This window comes from Chanos chanos, chromosome 9 (assembly GCF_902362185.1).
Source record: "Chanos chanos chromosome 9, fChaCha1.1, whole genome shotgun sequence".
In the NCBI taxonomy this organism is placed as follows: Eukaryota; Metazoa; Chordata; class Actinopteri; order Gonorynchiformes; family Chanidae; genus Chanos; species Chanos chanos.
This window is the reverse complement of record NC_044503.1, coordinates 1,807,145-1,826,207: the sequence shown is the minus strand read 5'-3', so window position 1 is coordinate 1,826,207 and position 19,063 is coordinate 1,807,145. Positions and strand designations below refer to the sequence as shown.

The window sequence follows — 19,063 nt, the reverse complement described above, 5'->3', positions numbered from 1 at the left end:
CTGTGAGATGCTGTGTCAGATACCTCAGAAGGTTGAAAAGGATGCACTTCAAAAGTATACACGTATGACTCTATACAGAGTGCAAACAATCAAAACATTTCACTGGAAAACGGTGGTGCACTAGACATTGGTGGACCAGTGGTCTAAGCTCATTTCAGACATTTGGACTTTGCATTGTGGGTTTCTGTAATCATTCTCTGCTGTTATGGTGCTTAGCCCAATTTGGAATATGGCATGTTTTTTAAACACAACACAAACAACAAACACAAATGTCACTGTGTCGTTACCGGAGTCCTGCTGTCTAATCACTCACTGTTACACTGTTACACTGCTGCACTGTTACACTGTTACACAGTTACGTAGTTACACTGTTACACTGTTACACCGCTACACTGTTACACAGTTACACTGTTACACTGTTACACTATTACATTGTTACACTGTTACACTGCTACACTGTTACACAGTTACACTGTTACACTGTTACACTGCTACACTGTTACACTGTTACACTTCTACACTGTTACACTGTTACAGAGTTACACTGTTACACTGTTACACAGTTACACTGTTACACTGTTACGCAGTTACGCAGTTACACTGTTACACTGTTACACTGCCACACTGTTACACTGCTACACTGTTACACTGCTACACTGTTACAGAGTTACACTGTTACACTGTTACACAGTTATGCAGTTACACTGTTACACTGTTACACTATTTCACTGTTACACTGTTACACAGTTACGCAGTTACACTGTTACACTGTTACACAGTTACAACTGTTACACAGTTACACTGTTACACTGTTACACTGTTACACAGTTACGCTGTTACACTGTTACACAGTTACGCAGTTACACTGTTACACAGTTTGGCCGTGTGGGTTTGGGAGCCAGCAGCACACAGCTTTCTGCTGGAACTGTCTGTGTGAGTGCCTACGTTTGTCAGGAATGTGTCAGACGATGTCTGTTTGTTTTCTCCTGTCAGGAAGCCGTACCGCACTTTGGGAATCTTCTGGGCTGGATCTCTGTTTTCCAACATGGTCGTCTTTGTTCCGGGAATCGTGATTGGTGAGGCTGAGCGTTCCGCACGGTGTTGACTGACAGTGTTTGTGTTCAGGCTGCTGGGAAAATGCACTCACCTGTCCAAATCACTTACTGACAACACTCACCGGATCTCAGCATTCAGGATTCACACACTCACACATATGTCTGAATGTACCCACAGTTAAAACCTCCTGAAACAAACACACACACTTTGTTTTCATGCAAGCAGATCTCTACTCTCCTGTGTGATGTCAGCTATGCCGTGCATCCAGGAAGGTGCTGTTTACTGTCTCTACATCAGATTCGGTTTGTTAAGAAAAACTAAACCTGGCCATTTGTTAGACTGAAGCTACTGGCCTCATCTGCACAACTTAAATAGTAGTTAAAGTTACTTAAAGACTTACTTCATTCAGTTCAGGTAATGAGCTTGAAAGTGTGTGTTCTATGTGAAGCTAGCTAATTAGATAATGTGTCATATGAAATACATCCGAGTAATCAATAAACCGTTATGAAGCTTAGCATTTCCCAGTCCGGTCCGGAACATCTTCACTGACTGACTCAGCAGCTCCACGGCCGAGCATAAAGAGTGATACCCCAGGAGTCATGGTTCTGTCTGGATGGACTGGGAAGCACTGGTATACAGCTCTGTGTTATTCTGTGGCACTCTGTGAATCTGAACTCACTCTGCTGCATTGCAGGAAAATATGGTTCGGAAATTCGTCCTGCCTTCTGGCTCAACATGCCGTTCCTCCTGGTGCCAATGTGGGGCGCCATTTCCCTGTTCCAGAGGCCAAGGCAACTCCTGATGGTGGGGGCGTCTAAGGTGAGGCAGAGCAAGAGTCTCTCAAACCCTGGTGTTTTTTGCTGGAGGACCTCCAACTGTTTCTCAAATCTGTCGCAGTCTCTGCACCATCACACTCGATTCATCTCGTCAACTGACCATCGTGTTCCTGATTGGCCCAATCGGCCTTGCTGCTCCCGGCCCCCATAACAAACATGAGAAAACGAGTGGTGGTCTCCAGAGAGCGGGACTGGAGAGCATCTGAAGTTTTGCTTTCAGAACATTTGTGTTCTCCTCTTGTTTTTTTTTCTTTTTCACCCAGAGAAATCTGAAGAAAGCTTAGAAAGTGTGAGTAGGGACTTCTGTTCTGTTCTGTTCTTGTATCCCAGGTGGAGCGTGAGCAGCGGAAAGCTCTGGTTTGGCGTCCTCTCGACCTGCTTTTCGTCATCTACCTTCTCTGGGCCGTGGCGTTCACCGTCTTCAGAGGTCTGGTGAGTCACATGACACCAGTCATTTGGTGGATCCAACGCACAGTCAGTCCCTTGCCAATTCTCCCATACCATTATGGATTATTGTCAGAAACAAGGTGAAATTTCCACGTTGCCTCCTGATTGGCTAGATGATCCATCTGTCATATTACCTACCTCCATCCTTAATCTTCAAAACTATTAGATATAGGGTGAAGGATGGGGTGGGGTGGGAGTGATATGGATTGGGCTCTTATGCCCCATCACCTGGTACTGCTAGTTTTTTAATATGAGCTCTTTTAATATGAGTCTTTTTTTTCTTTATTTAATCTTGTGTCTTGTGCCCAAACCTAAGATTATTAATATCGGGGTAACACATTTCCACATGACATAAACCCTGTTCTAGTTTCATGACAGTTTCCAGAGGCCTGAGGTTCCGCGCCCCCTCTCTCTTTCACTCTGTCTTTAGGTCGTTCTCGGCTGTCCTCTGGAGTTCTGCTCTGCGTACCTGAATGAATACGAGCCCTATCTAAAGGATCCGGTCGGCTACCCCAAGGTTATGGTACGAAAAGAGCTTTTTTCTTTCTCTCTTTCTCCAAACAGTGCCGAAACACGGTAAACTGAGCTTTCTCTGCGTGCGACGGACCAATCTCGGAACGTTAATCTCATTCGGAGTGTCGTGAATAACCACATTACCGTCGTGGAGGGGATGGCTCTGGGCAGCCTCCGCGCTCTCACAGAGCCGTTGTGTCTGCAGGGTGGTGATTAGAGGGCCATTACTCATCATTAACGCGCAACACAAGAGTGATGGCATCCGCCAAGTCTTTGTCAGAAGTCAGAGCACGCTGCTCTGGACTCTGCCTTGGCGCTAGACACTCTGTGTGTGTATTTGTTTGTGTGTGTGTGTGTGTGTGTGTGTGTGTGTGTGTGTGTGTGTGTGTGTGCACGGTGCTGTTCTGTTTGGGTGAGGGTCTTAGCTTTGGTCAGTAGGTTATCCAAAGCTCTTGCTTTGGCTCCAGGCTCAGCCAGGTGGCGAGCTATTGATCCGTTTGGGCACTGTGCTGTGAGAATTTGATAAACTAATCTTTTCTCTGAGTCCGGAGTGTTCTCTCTGTCTGACTGACACGAGGAGGGAAAAGCCAAGTGGTTTCCACTGCGTGTGTGAGTGAGGTGTGTGTGAGGTGTGTGTGTGTGTGTGTATGTGTGAGGTGTGTGTTAGTGTGTGAGTGTGGAAAGACTGCAGGGCTACATTTTCACAGAGCAAAACCATGCTGAGAGGTGCAGAAAGTCCCAAATCACAGCACAAACAAACGCACAAACAAATAAAATCATTCATACTAAGTCCACAATAAATTGGCAGGTTCATTAGCCGTTTTTAAAGTAAACAATATAAAATTTTATACCAGAGTATTTGTCTTGGATTGCACGTCCATGTGTGTGCGTCAGTGGGATGTTTTTTTCTTTTTTTGGCCTACCCTAAATAGGCTTTATGTTCCAGCAGTGACGCTGTCATCACTCCCTCTTTACAGTGCTGTATGAAACGGACACATCTGCCCGTTTTTAGCTTCCACCACAAGGATACTGCATGAAAGGCAAATTGATTACCTTGACAACCACCTAGCAACCATAAACCGAAGCATGTTTGCTGGTGCGCTGACTGTCGACTGACTTTTTCACGTGGATTGAGACAGTAGCCCAGTAATCAGCCATCGTCATACAAAAAACACAGGTGTTTATCATTAACGGGTCAGAACTGAATTTAACCTTTCACCTTTCACCTTCGTGTACTCAGCAGGGCTGCACAATGATGTTATTTAAGCACAGAGTATGAGCACGGCTCTGTACGTATGTGTGTGTGTGTGTGTGTGTGTGTGTGTGTGTGTGTGAGAGAGTGTGTGTGTGTGTATGTATCTGAGCTGGATTCTGACGACCACACGCCGGTCCGCTTTTACGTTATTAATAATGATGAAGTTCTCCTGACAGACAAAGGTGTGGGGTGCACAGAGACCTTCCTCAGAGATGGAAGGGCATTTCTGATTGGCGCTAACTCCTCTCTCGCTGCCGCTTCATTGGGATTCATCAAGCTCGCAGTTTCGAGCATATAAGAATTTTCTCCAGAGGAATAAATCCATTCTATTACTGGAGAAACTTGACTTTCACGCATGGCTAATTCACACATACTGAAATCCCTTATTGTGTTGCTTTAACCACCGAACATTTGAGGCCATGTGCTGACCGAGGGCAGGTAGTTGAAGGGTGTTTGTAAGGTTTGCAGGTTATCTTAAGAACGTGTCTACATTTGAGTCAAGGTCAAAAAGTAAGTCTGTCTTTGTTGGATCTACTCAGTTTAAAAGGCAGTGTTTTGTACTGAGCCGGGTAAGATCTGAGGTGTCATGTGGATTATTAAACAGTCTGAAGGTTCAGTGTAAGTTTTCTTCTTCCCGCCGTTTGACAGCGGTCCGGGGTCGGTATGAAATTACCGTTGCGTCTGATTGGAATCGACTGCCTCGGTCTGCATTCAGCGGATGCCGCCGGCCTCCAGAAACGATGACACCCTTGAGAATGGAAGTCAAAACGCATTCATTTGCAGGCAGAGCTCTGATGTGTTTCAGAGAAGAGGAAACCTGTCTGACACTCTGATGGAGTCACTGGTTTAGTGATTAGGACCGGGATGAATGGGGATCTCGTGCATTTGAATGATTGGGCACAATCTAACACACCGGACGTCCTCTGCCGCCTCGGTTTTGTCATTGACAGTGCTGAGTGAGCGCAAAGCAGAGAGAGCAGGACCAGACAGGCACGACCAGCCAGACTTCACTGTCAGGATTTATGGAGTATACACAGACAGTGTTTTAAATGTTAAATGAACTCTGAAGACCGCTAAAAAACAGCACTGTTGAGTGTGGGTTACAAAAATTGTTTTGTTTTGTTTTTTCAATCTACACTCCTCATAGTAAATCCATTTAAAAACAGTACTCTCTCTGGAGTTATTTTAACAGAGTCGGTTTTCATGCAAACTGACTGAACTCTATGGATGTTCTTTTTATGTAACACTTCATAATTGTCAAATCTGCTGTGTAAGACAAATACATCATTTCAGACAGCCGCTTCATTAATATTTTTGGTGGTCAAGTGGGCATTTATTTCTGAGCACTGGGACATGACCAATCACGGATGAGTCTGATTGTGATGTCATTCTTGCTGTAGATGCTGCTTTTCTTGTTCCACGCCCTGCCCCTGCTCAGTTCATTTGCATACGGACTCACGGTACCTGGCTGCACGTGGATGCTGGACTGGACTGTGTTCTTTGCTGGAGCAATGGCTCAGGTAACATCACAGTCACATGACCTAAGACATGAGGCAAACACCTACATGATGTGCAGAATCATTAAAACAGGCAAAACCAGACCAGTATACTAACCATGATGAGTAAACAACGTGACTTCCTTTAGCTGGTCAATAGGCGCTTTCGCACCGGAGGAATTTTTCCATAGATCACAGAATTGTTGGAGAAAGTACCCCCTTTTTCGCGTGTTCTCACCGCAGGAACTTAGAGCGATCATAGTTCTTAGAACGCTGTTCTGAGGGGCTTTTTTTAGCTCCTACTTCAGGGTAGGTACTTTCGCAGCGCAATAGGAACCTTGTGACGTAAGTGTACGATGATTGCAACCGCCATTTTTAAAGATCTGTGCAAAATATAAAGTCTCAGAACGTATTACAATTAGTTTTTGATATTCGTGTCTACAAATGTCTTAAAATGTCTGGAATTGTAGGAGGGGAGACATGGTTTTTATGTTTTATTTTACCGGTATTTTATATCCCCCAACAATGACCATTTTGCAACGTCCAATGTATATTTGTACATTGAAGAGGTAGCGTACACTCCGCTTCGGTAGGTGCTTGTGTGTCCGCTTGTGGGGCTGCGATCCGCATTTTAACCTAAAATAAGAATGTGTTTATCCAGCTTACGATCTGAGGGCTGCGGTGGGGAAAAAGGAAAAAAAAAAAACACGATGCTGCGAGTAAGCGTCAGGCACAAACGCTATGCTAGCACCCGAAAAGTACTATGCCCATCAAGTCATTCACTGTTACTGCGGTGGTAAATGCATAAATGCAGGGGGACATTTTTTTTCCATTGGACTGGGTCTATCGCCATACAGTTTTATTTTCGTTAATGAGAAGGCAGTTATATGTTATCTAATGTGCACTCAATATTTCTGTCATTCAAATTCAATAAAACTCATTAATTGCGTATACTGTAGTCTAGTTTGTCGATTTCTTTTGCCGCAGTAATGGTTCTTTTTTTCCTTTTGGAGGTATTTAAAAGGTCTTAAAAGTCATTAAATTTGTACTTAAAAATGTGCAGCTATCCTGGTTAGTCGTAAACAACAGCTCTTAGCTGCTATACCGTCGGCCGGCTTACGTCACTTAGCGTTCCTACTGGCGGTGCGAATGCAAATAGAAAAAAAGCCCTAGAACATATGTAGGGCCCTATGAACTGAGACCCTAGAACTGTTCGGTCCGAAAGCACCTAATGGCTACACTGGTATTTTTGTGTGAACTAAAAGCCATTACATATGACAACCAGACCTCAGAATGCTCATTCTGAGTCAAAGTCAAGCCAGTGCAGAAGGCCAGTGAGTTACGTCGGTGTTTAAAAGTGACAGCTCTCACAAAAGAAAGGCTGCACTCCAGCTGAGCGGAGTGGATTCACTCAAACACATCCAGTGATTAAGACTGCAAATCAGTCATGCACCCATCACACTTTACCACAGTCTGGTCAGCACGAAATACGTCACTGCTGCGTCTCTCCCAGTCCACAGTTCCATCATTACTCCCCTGATCTGGGGTGAGATTGTGGAATTGCAGGAGAGCGAGCCCTCTACGGTAGTAGTTCTTTGGGGGGGGGAAATGGGCATCTAACGAGCACATGATCAAAGCCTGAGTGTGTGCGCAAGCTCATCTGGTGGTGCTTGCTGTCATGGTTTGTCACATCATTGCTGTGGGAGACAGAATTCTTCATCAAAGCTGCCCAGAGAACAGAACAGCGCCTCTGCTCCAGGGTCTCTGGTGCACAGCCAAGGCGACAGACACTAACAAACACGTCTGAATCTCAAAGGACAAAAGCCTGTGATATTTCAACCCCCCTGTGTCTCTGCCAAAAACTGTTGGTATACTGAAGGACTCTGTGATGACGGCATGCCTCTGGAAATGTACTTAATCAGCATGTTTGTTCTGGGGACCTCCAGATGTGGCTCACATCTACATGAACTACAAAGCTTTGTTTGGTCTCTCTCTTTCTCCGCTCGCTCATGGAATGTGCTTTGGGTGCTTTGTGATAGCCAAATTCCAAACAAAAAAACCCCACAAACTCAAAAAAAAAAACAACAACCAAAAAACAAGAAAGTTCTGGAATTTGATTAATGGACAGAAAGGGATTCTTAGAAAACCGTCATTCAAAACCATCAAACTGAATCCATTCCCTTATCCAAACCAATCTCTCTGTCTTTCTCTCTCTCTGCAACCCCTCCCCTTTCTCTGCAGACTCAGTGGTCTCACATTGGGGCCTCTCTGCACCCCCGAACTGCTGCCCAGTACCACATCCCAGAGGCTGCAATGGTCCCAGTCCTCCTGATGAACCTGCTGTTTGCCCTGGGGCCAACCGCGCTGGCTCTGCGCTGCACCCGAGACCCCGCCTTCTTTATGACATCAGCGTCAGCAGGCCAGGCCAATCACGAGAAGAAACTGAATTAAACCTGCTCTGCCTGTAGGGGGCAGTATGTACAACTCTTTTTGTGTATTACCTGTCCAGTGCTGCCGGTTGAGGGTCTCTCCCACAGGCCTGCTGTAGCAGGAGCCTCCTCCTGATTTTCTTTAGAACAGCAAGGCCTTGCAGACAGAATGTCTCACAACAGCCTTAAGCTAGCAGTCTCATACGCCAACACAAGGTCAGACACAATCATTTCTCAATGCCTCTCCTGATTCTCAGACGTCCAGTATCCTAGACACAGTCAGCACAGATCGCAGTGTATGGATGACTAGAGAAATAATAGTAAAAGAAAATATTATTGTGAGAAAGAAATATGTAATACATCAGCAAAATAAATATATTGTTTCAGTGTTAGTGGAAATACTGGTACAGCATAGATGTACTGAATTGAATTTTTTTTTTAAAGATGGTAATATTCTTTGAAGGAGGACTGAGTGTTGCTGTGGGGGAAGGCTGTGTTGCTGTAGATTTGATATCATATAAATGACAAACAGTTTGGGTCTGTTCAGATTCCCTGAAAAGGCTCCCATATCATCTTCTCTTCTTTTGTTTCAGCCACTCTTTGCTTCTGTGTCCTCGATAAAGAGTAAACTGAACAAACGAACGACTGTAAAACCCAAGGCTTGGTTGTTCTGTATTAAAATGGAAACCGTGATGTTGAAAACCCATCACCAGTGACAAGCACCTTTAGATAGTTTTAGTCTGATGAGTACAAGCTACTTCATTCTTAAATTTAATGTAATAAGTTTGATTAATAAGAGAAACGGATGCAGATAGATAGATAGATAGACAGATAGACAGACAGACAGGTAGATAGATAGATAGATAGATAGATAGATAGATAGATAGATAGATAGATAGATAGATAGATAGATAGATAGATAGACAAACAGGTAGACAGACAGACAGATAGATAGATAGATAATGTGCAAACATGGCATGGGAAACAAATACAGGTCTTTGAATTCGCAGTGTAAACGGGATCCAGTGTTGTATCCAGTCTAGTTGGATAGTCTTCCTCAGCATTTTTTTTTTGCATGCTGAGTTGCGGGAACGCGCGAGTCTGCTTGCATATGCAGACAGTGCACTCCGAGTGACACCCTCCAAATGAAATCCAGCCTTCCAAAGCCTCGCTCCAAGCACGGCGCGTGCGTCTGGGAATTTCCGCAGATGTAGGCTCAGCTGCGAAGGAAAGCTCCCGAAGGCACGCCGACCGCCCTCGCGCTGAACTGGCGAGGCTAACCCCGTGGATTCAGATTCATACCAACGCACACATTTGCTCCGACGCATTGCTATCTCTGAATTATACTGTGATTAAAAACAGACTTAATAAGACGTAAAAAAAAAAAAAAAAAGTTTAGTCAATTCAGGTTATTACTAATTTACTATATACATTCAAAGACGCACGGTTTAGTATAGCAATGTCCATGACATTATTTTGTATGTGAATCGGCACTTTATATATTTAGTTTCAACAGCTTTCTACCACAGAGAGCCTTTGGAAATTTCTCTCCCTCATAAAAGTGTTGATTTATCGTGATAAAACTAACGCCTGGTATTCATGGCAGGTTTTTTTCATAGTAACAACTTGAAAACGATTCTATATGAACGTTAATAATAACTTTCACGTCGGCCCTTGTTGAAAATGTTTTTGGAGAATGCGGGCATCGATCCCGCTACCTCTCGCATGCTAAGCGAGCGCTCTACCATTTGAGCTAATTCCCCGGTACTGACTAGAGAGAAACTCCAGTTTATGTATTTAGCAGCACGAAGCTGTTCCTCCAGTTACCGTTGCAAGACGTTTTAAAGCGGAGGGTTTCTTTTTTTAGTTTTTGTCCAAATGTTTTTGTATTTTTAATGTTTCATAATCATCCAATGCTGACCCAATGAGAAGTCCTCGAGAGAGATTTTTAAGAGCCGAGGTTTCATATCGTAAATGGCCCAGTATACTCCTGCTCAGATATAGAAGTCAGTTCGCTGATAGATCCCAGCTGCTTGACTGAAATTAAATATGAAGCTTTTTCATCTTCATGGTGTGAACATTTGATGGGTTTCAGTGGGTAGAGCAAATACAGAGATGTTTGCTACCTAACCAACTTACTTTACTAACTTACAAACTACACTTCTCGCTGGTTACTAGCTACGTAATGTGCGTATACCAACATTTCATAATCCCCCGAGGCTTCCTGCAAAATACAATTGGTATAAACAGTAAACCCAATAAATCTTAGCAATTTACACTAGACACAGTGACACCCCAAACAAACCTCCACTGAGAACCCACAGACTGAAAAGAGGAACGGCGTGTTTGCTGCAGGACATCTCGTCAGCAAGTCTACCGTCCTGCCAAAACAAAAAGGCAACGGGCTAAGGCACGAGAACTGCAGTAGAAAGTAGGTGGATGAGTCAGTTAGAGGCAGGATCGGATTGCACCACATTTCCTGAGCAAATCGCAGATTTCAGAAATCAAATACTTTAAAGAAAAAAGGGGGATTCAAAACTTTAATACTGGTCTTTCCTGACACTATGAGGGTAAGTCGGCAAAATGTATTTATTAATGCTATGGTATGATGCGGTGTCGTAGTGACCGGACAAATAACTGGGGGGTAACCTTGAAAAATTCGGGCGCCATGCAGACAGGGAAATTGGGGGATGCGGAGAGAGAGAGAGGTGATGCGGCGGGAGAACAGAGCATAGAGGTGCGCAGGTTGAGCTGAGGTAATATAATCCTGTTCTCCTGCCATGTGTGCAGAATTTTGTATGTCACTGAAGCGATGGCATTGCAGCATATCACAGTGTGTGTCTGTGTCTGTGTGTGTGTGTGTGCGTGCGTGCGTGCGTGTATGTGTGTGTGTGTGTGTGTGTGTGTGTGCGTGCGCGCGCGCGCTGCTGATTTACTGCTGCATTGACAAACGTCTCAGCTTGAGAAAAGTAATTTATGAAAAAGCAAAACGTTTTCCCCAGACTCCGTATCTTTTTTTTTGTAAGTTACTCCTGTTTACTGAAATGGTGATGAAAACAAATCTGGATTTTGCACGAAAACAACACCTGTCCGAAATAAAAAGAGAGGAACATTCAGGGAACTTCAGTTTTATTGAGTACACTACCATCTCTGCAAAAAAAAAAAAAAATCATTCATTTAAAAAGGCTCATGCACACATGGCTTAAATTAATTTAGACAAAGCCTTGATTTACTGAGGATAGATGATTTCATCCCTTTAACTCTTCTGAAACACACCCATAATCCCACAGGAGACGGTCTTACAGCACACTTGGGGCTAACAAAGTTGTGTCCTGACATGTAATGTTGCTTGCATGCTGCAGGTGTATGAGGTTTTAATTTCTCTCACTTGGTTTTGTGATCTTGTCCTTGCTTTAGCTCATAGTGCAGGTCCTGTCACTGACAACTCTCTTACTTCTTCTGGTGCCATCCACAAACACCTTTCTGACTGACTCAGACAAGGGGCGGAGGAAAGTGGTACATGTCCTGGGTAAGAAGTGTGTGTGTGTGTGTGTGTGTGTGTGTGTGTGTGTGTGTGTGTGTGTGTGTGTGTGCGCGTGTGTGCGCGTGTGCGCCTGTGTGTGTGTGTGTGTGTGTCTGTTCTATGACATCATCACCAGCTGCACAGACTCACAGGAAGAGAGAAATGCTTTCACAGTTTATGTTTTCTCTCCTGGTTTGCTATCATTTGAATAGCAACAAAGAGATTAAGAGGCATGAGCTTTTTGGCAGGGAGAGATGGTGTGTGTGGGTGTGTGTACGGGGGGTGGGGTGGGGGGGGGGAGCGAGCGTATATTTGACCACAATTATGAATCGTGATAGTCTGTATTCATCTTCTTACTCAATATCTATGTTATCAAACCTCCACCTGGAGAAATGAACAAACAAACAAAAGCAGGTTTATCAGTTGCTCTAACTGGCTCTCCCATCCTAACCTGTGTGGTTGGGGGTCTGTCACTGGCACTGGTTACCAGTGTTTGGTTACCATGGCGCGCCTCATCATTTTCAGTCGACATCTCCTGATACAACACCTTCAAGCTGGTTGGTTGGCGGAGTGAATGTTTGGGTCTGTTCTTCTGAAAGCCTTTCACTGGGGCGAGTGTTTGGTGACAAAACATTTCATTTGGCGGGGTTTCTCACTGGCACCTGTAACGTGGAGCAGGCCTGATTGTGAGTGGTCTGATCTCGGCTGAATGGCAGGGGGGCATTTAGTGCCGCCGGCTGTTGTTTTGTAAACTATGGCTGAGGGGCTGGGGTGGCTGGAAAAGCCATCATGTCCAAATGAAGTCGAGTTCGCAGGGCTTTTGAGTGAAAAAGTAGAAGTTTTAGTGTGTGTGTTAGGCTGATAGGACCTGTCTGAGATAAAAAGAGAGAGAGAGAGAAAGACAGAGAGAGAGAGAGAAAGACAGAGAGAGAGAGAGAAAGAAAGAAAACCCCAGGGTGCAGACATTTGTAAACACATCTCACATTTGGGTCTGATTTTGTTTGCCGCAAAAACAGCAAGATTTGATTGGTTAAAATGATGCAGCTCACTCCTCCTGAAACTTCACCCGTTCTACAGATTCATTTAAGACACACAAAACGAAAGCTTTGACAGTCGTATACTGAAAATTTAAAATACAGACTCAGGTCAAAGAACTACACAGCATATTGATTTTCCAGAGAAAAAAACTGCTAGAGTTCATTTTAGCGTTAGTTTAGATTTCATTAGCATATGTGGCGTTATAGTTACTCATTAGAGAGTGCTGTTTTTAACTGTTGCTCACTAGAAGGCGCTGTTTTTAACAGGTACTCATTAAAGGGCGCTGTCTTTCAGTCTGTACATGTGGTGTTGACCCTCTTGAACACATTTGAGTCTTTGTGTTTTGACAGCAGCACAATGAGCTCTCTGAGAGTTAATGTAACACTGTTCTGTTGATCGTGTTTCTTCTCCTCCCGTCCCAGAGGATGAAACCGGAGCTGTGATTGTCCAGACCGCCCCAGGAAAGGTTGTGACCCACCGGGGCGGCACCATCACCCTGCCGTGTCGGTTTCACCACGAGCCCGAGAATGTCGACCCGGCCCGGATACGGATTAAATGGACGAAAGTGACGGACTCGCTGCAGTTCGAGGATGTGTTTGTTGCGCTGGGGCGTCAGCAGAGAGTGTTTGGGTCGTACCGGGGTCGTGTGTCGCTCGAGCAGGCCGGGCCAGGTGATGCCTCTGTAATCATCCATAATGTCACCCTGCAGGACTACGGTCGCTACGAGTGTGAGGTCACCAATGACATGGAGGATGACACAGGGTTCGTCAACCTGGATCTTGAAGGTCAGAGTTGAGGGGTCAAGGGAATTTGTCATGGTCATTTGTGATCATTTAAGGTTTAATGTATCTTTATCTCTGTATATGAACGTGTTTTGTGTGTGTGTGTGTGTGTGTGTGTGTGTATGCATGTTTGTTTCTTTGGTGCACTTGTGTTTAAATGTGTATGTGTATGTGCGTGTGTGTGTGCGTGCATGTGTGTGTATCTGTTCATCCCTGGCGTTCCCTTAGGTGTGGTATTTCCGTACTACCCTCGTCTTGGCCGTTATAAGCTGAACTACCATGAGGCAGAGGAAGCGTGTAAACAGCAGGATGCTATCCTGGCCTCCCATGCCCAGCTCCATAAAGCCTGGTTGGAGGGACTGGACTGGTGCAACGCGGGCTGGCTGGAGGATGGATCCGTCCAGTACCCTATCTCAAACCCCCGAGACCAGTGCGGCCGCAAGGACACTCCGCCGGGAGTGCGTAACTATGGTTACCGGCACAAGGAGGATGAACGATATGACGCCTTCTGCTTCACCTCCAACCTCAATGGTGAGTCAGTGTGTGTGTGAATGTGTCTCCTCGTGGGGATTAGAGGAGAGGCCCTCACATTTAAGCCTGTGATCTCTAACACCTCCCGGAGCTCTTGTTGGCTGTGGACCAGAGTGGCTTTTTTAGTCCAGAACCCACACTGGGAAGCCTGAGCGCTCCCTCGCTGGCTTTCATCTGCCTGCTCTTTGATTTACATCCACCCCTGGTCAACCACTGCCAGCGTGAGATACTGCAGCCTGCGAGGAGAAACACACTGGAGCAGAGAGCACTGATGTCACAACAGACCATAGAATGTTCAGTGCATCGAATGTTCCATTAGAATGCCTGTAGAATGTTCCAGCAGAATGCTCAGCTGCACTGACATCAGCTCCAGTCTCTGGTCATGGAGTGAGCTTGTAACCACTGCCCTGGGAGACCAGAGCTTTGGCTGATTCCAGCAAAAGCTGAGATATTCTTACGGCTTACGCCCAAACGTCCTCTGTGTCACTGCTGACCTTTCTTTGATATTTGGTCCCATGGAGCAGGAGTCACTCAATTTGAGAAACAGGGAATGTCTCCTCTCCTATGATTATTATGCTGCGAGGCATCTTGGTTGACTCCAGCAGATTCTAATTGAAGATTCTCTGCTGAGAACAGGGACTTAGAGCAGTAAACTCAAACTAACCTGACAGAATGATGCATCTGCTTCAGATGCAGTTCTCCAAATCAAATTTAGCCAAATATGATTTATGACTGTAGCAGCTGTATTGTGTCATATGGTGGAAATAAGTGTGTGTTTATCCACTGGAGAACAAAATTGATTTTTCTCTCTTTTTTTTTTGCAGTGGAGCGAGGGAGTGTTTGTTTGGAAGCAGAGATGTTTGTTTTGTTTCCTCTCTTTTTCAGAGTTAGAGGAGTGTGTTGATGGATGCTTCAGCGTAACTTAGGCTTGCATGTAACCAACACGGCTGCACCCTCTGGCCTGCTTGCTATCCGGCATTTGACCGGATCCCTGAGCGAGTTCTTACTGGGGATCTGAGTTTCACACAGATGGGCCAATCACAGGCCGCACTCTAAGACTGACCAGCTGGAGGACATTCAGTGAATGGCCCTCTGGGAAATACAAGACCATATCCCACCCCTAACAGCCAGCAGTCACATAAACAAACAGAAAATCGATTGCCTGGCACAAGATAGAAACAGGCAGCCTTCTGTAGAAATAAAAGCCTCTCAGCCTCTCTCTCTTTCTCTCAGGTTTAACTTCAGGTGAAAGAAACTACTCATATAAAACTGCATTTTGTTTCATCGCTGTCCGACCAGTCTGTGCAATCACTGTTTTATTTCGGAGGTTTTTGGCCTGCGAACAGCCCTCTCAGAGAAAAATGAAAAGCAAATTGAAGCATTTTACAGTCATTTTGACAGGTCTCCCCCCGTGTTCCTCTCTCTCTCTCGCTCTCGCTCTCTCTCTCTCTCTGCTTGAGCAGTTGAGCCAGGGACCGTGTGTTGGTTGATTTGAAATACTAAACTTCCCCTGAGAGCCTGTCTGGCCTGTCTGGTGCACTGATGGCTGTAATCTCCTTCTCTGGCCCGTTTCTCTCTGTCTGTGGCTCTGTATGTGACAGCCTTCTCTCCTTCTCTCACTGCCTGTCTCAACACTGATCTATGAAACACAGTTTTTTCAGAATATTAAAAAACCCAGTTTGTATACAGAGCGAGTATTTCTACTGAGAAACCAAAGCTGTTTTACTGCTGTTCAAACCAGTGCCGTGAATAATAATAAAGCAAAGTGGTAGTCTGTCCGTCTGCTCCTAACTGTCCAGTCTCGATCTGGATCAGAGAAACCCAGACACTGGTTTCAAGAAGAGCCGACTTCACCAGAGTATTCTCCATGACTATGTGTGTGTCTGCGGCTGTGTGTGTGTGTGCGTGCGTGTGTGTGTGTGTTGCCCAGGTCGGGTGTATTTTCTGAAGCGCTTTAAGAAGGTGAACTATCTGGAGGCGATGAAGGCATGTCAGAGGGATGGGTCCGTGATCGCGAAGGTGGGTCAGCTCTACGCCGCCTGGAAATTCCAGCTCCTGGATCGCTGCGAGGCGGGCTGGGTCGAGGACGGAAGCATCCGGTACCCAATCGTCAACCCCCGAGCCCGCTGCGGGGGTTCCGAGCCGGGCGTGCGGAATCTCGGCTTCCCCGACAAGAAGTTCAAGCTCTACGGGGCGTACTGCTTCCGTAAGAACTGGGACGGGCCCACCGCTCCACCCACGGCCGGTCTGAGTAACGCTCAGAACACCATCAAAACCATCAGCAACATTACCAAAAGCATCTAGCTCAGAGAAGAACGTAGACCACGCTACCGCAATGCCGCACTCCTAGTTTTATGGCTTCCACAGCTCCGCCAAAAATGACTGACAGATGAGGAAGAGTAGTTAATGTAGAGGGTTTTTTTTTCATTGGCTAAAAGTATTAAGTCTGCTTTGTTTCTCTACATATTGCTCGGGGTGTCAGTCATCTTTGAGGCGAGCACATTAGCTGCTACGAGGCTTAGCGCTGAAAACAGAGCGAGGGAACGGGTAATCAGAACGAGTTTTGTTTTCGCTGATTGTTTATTGTTTTGTGTTTTGTATGGAGCGCGGATGAGATTTCGAGCTTTGTATTTTTGTGTTTTGTCTCCTGATTGAGATGCAGAGGGTTCTCTGGGGGGCATTAATTAGTGTGATGACAGACGTGGGAGATAATAAACTTGATCTCTTAATGAAGGCGACATGTGAAAACAGAACTTCAGTAGATCTGATACTGAGAAGCTGGTGAAGCAAAGCTTTGAGGATGTGGCCACCAGTCCTGCCTGCTCATTGGCTCTCCTTGGAGTTGCACGTCCAATCAGATTGTCACGTTTGAATAGGGCACTCTGCACAGCCAATCAAGGCTAGTATGCTATTTGCAACATGCAGACCCTGCTTGCTTTTACAGGTCAAATGTTTTATCACTCATTTTACAATAAGATCAAAAGAGCAATAATGAAATGCTATGCATGTTTTAACAAAGGTTCGTCCTACTCAGTGTTAATGATAATGACAGTCGCTTTACTACCTCATGTGTTCACTCACATTACTGGTCAACTATTGCACTATCAGCTCAACTGTGGTATGGCACAATATTGTCTATAACAATATGTTTTCGAATTGATTAAAATAGTTTCCTCGATTGTGATTGGTCTCAATTCACTGTTTCTGGCTGTCTCTCAGATGTCATAACCAAAACAAAAAAAAGAAAGAGAGAAAGAAAGAAAGAAAGAAAGAAAGAAAGAAAGAAAGAAAGAAAGAAAAGAAAAATGTGAGTTGTGTCATCTGCAGATTATGAAAACATTCCCAACATGCCAAAATAAACCAAGCCACTGTGTTATTTCCATAGCAACAACTGTAATGAACTCAGATGAATTCCAGAATAGACCAGTGCCTTTATCAGAGGAGGGGAGGATGGAGTGATGGTTTTCACGTTCACTGACTGCACACATTTTCACTCGCATTGTTTGAGGACCAAAAAAAAAAAAAAAAAAATCAAATCCAAAACAAAGGGGTAACCGTGGAAACCAAAACGTATTCTGAACACCATTAAATTAATTGTCCTCATCCTTAAAGGCAAGTATTGTCGCGAAAGTACAAATGTAGCCAGCTGATAATTAATGGTCAGTTTTATTATGTATGAGCAGCTGTGGGGTGATTGACAGGTGGCCCAAACTGGTAACCATTTTGACCATGAATTAAAGAGAGTTAGAATGTGCAAACCCATCACCTTGTCCCAGGACAGTCCAATCACTGACTGCGTTGCTGATTCAGATGACAGGATTGTCCAATCACCTGTTACTGGTTTTGCCTGTGCTTAGGCTGGTCGTAATTAACAGCACATGCATTCTAAACCAGCCCTGACTCAGCCAGTCCAGGCCCTGGGTCGTCTGGCGCATTGGAGGGGAGTAGAGGTTGGAGAACTGACTGCCTGCTGCCTGACTAAGCACTATTAACACGCTCACCGACAGAGGGAATAACACAGGTCACCCCCCCCCCCTCACCCACCCCCGCCCTGGCTCGTCTTCTTAGCGAATGAGAGTGAATGAAGTGAGAACGAGTGAGACTCTCTGGATGTAAGCCACTGTGACATTGTACTCCGCAGAGGGCACTTTTTCATTTCATTCCTTTCACTACCCCCTTTCCCCGCCACCCCTCCCTCTCTCCCTCTCTCTTTCTCTCTCTCCCTCTCTCTCTCTCTTTCTCTCACTCCCTCTCTCTCCTCACTACAGAAAATGAAATTAGGTGACCCCCATAACAATCGAGTGCTGGCCTCCTGAGTGAAACCAGCTGCAGTGAGGGGGGGGTAGGATCCTGTTCGTTGCTCATTTATCAGCGCTACATGGGGGTCAGGCTAAAACCAGATGCCCCCCCCCCCCCCCCCCCCCCCCCCCAGACAGAGGGAAGAGAAGTAGGCTGGAGACTCAGGAGAAGGATCATGACTCAAAAATAACGTCGTCGGGTCAGGACCCAAGGAATTCTGTTGGTTCTGGACTCAAAGTTGAAATCAGGCCAGAGCGACGTTGTGTGAGGGTTTTTTTTTTTTTTTTTTTTTTTTGCGAATCCACTTCAGTGGTGAAGGGACCACACACGTCACTGTTGTCCCGCTTGTATTTTAAATGACAACGGGATTGGGTTGGCTCTCTTGTCTCCTTCATCTCAGTTCAGGGATTGTTATAAAATTCAGTTCATGGGTTGAAGAAACCCCGCCACCCCCCCCCCACCCAGCCCCGAACCCCCCCCCCCCCCCCCCAGAAAAACGACGACAGTGTGTAATGAATAATAAATGAATTGGATTTTGCTTTCGTCTCTGCTACGACACAAGCAAAGCCACAGAGAATACAGAGTCAAAACACTGGGGTTCTCCACATTACACTTGATTCGGATATGACATTCCGCATTCCAAATGACTGATGAATCAACGCCGTCTGACGGGAACACTGTCCCAGACATCTGTAGATGACTGTGCGTCTTACTGCGGGGGAGACATGACACTTAGTGCATTATAAACAGTCATGTAGCAGCTTAATTGCTTCAACTCTTAAGAAAGATTGACTTCAAGCAATTATTTGAATTGACAAAGCTTCTAACTCCACTGGAATGAATGAAAGTGTTGAACAT

General features: G+C 45.3%; 2 protein-coding genes and 1 non-coding gene across 3 annotated transcripts in view; 2 read left to right on the top strand and 1 right to left on the bottom strand.

Annotated features, from left to right (window-relative positions):
- The window catches only part of tm6sf2b (transmembrane 6 superfamily member 2b), a 13,075-nt gene extending 5,021 nt beyond the window's left edge, over window positions 1-8,054 (top strand). The window contains exons 5-10 of the mRNA XM_030784983.1: window positions 994-1,076; window positions 1,751-1,875; window positions 2,223-2,324; window positions 2,770-2,862; window positions 5,508-5,627; window positions 7,845-8,054. Coding sequence (XP_030640843.1) covers window positions 994-1,076; window positions 1,751-1,875; window positions 2,223-2,324; window positions 2,770-2,862; window positions 5,508-5,627; window positions 7,845-8,054 — 733 coding nt within the window. The remainder of the gene's footprint in view (window positions 1-993; window positions 1,077-1,750; window positions 1,876-2,222; window positions 2,325-2,769; window positions 2,863-5,507; window positions 5,628-7,844) is intronic.
- A 1,668-nt stretch (window positions 8,055-9,722) lies between these two features.
- Window positions 9,723-9,795, bottom strand: trnaa-agc (transfer RNA alanine (anticodon AGC)). The gene has a single exon. It is a non-coding gene; the product is annotated as a tRNA-Ala (tRNA).
- An 801-nt stretch (window positions 9,796-10,596) lies between these two features.
- hapln4 (hyaluronan and proteoglycan link protein 4) lies at window positions 10,597-16,210 on the top strand. Its single transcript, XM_030784207.1, has 5 exons — window positions 10,597-10,602; window positions 11,450-11,561; window positions 13,016-13,378; window positions 13,604-13,906; window positions 15,837-16,210. Exons 1-5 carry the CDS (start codon window positions 10,597-10,599, stop codon window positions 16,208-16,210), a joined length of 1,158 nt encoding a protein of 385 aa, XP_030640067.1.
- Window positions 16,211-19,063: the final 2,853 nt, after the last annotated feature.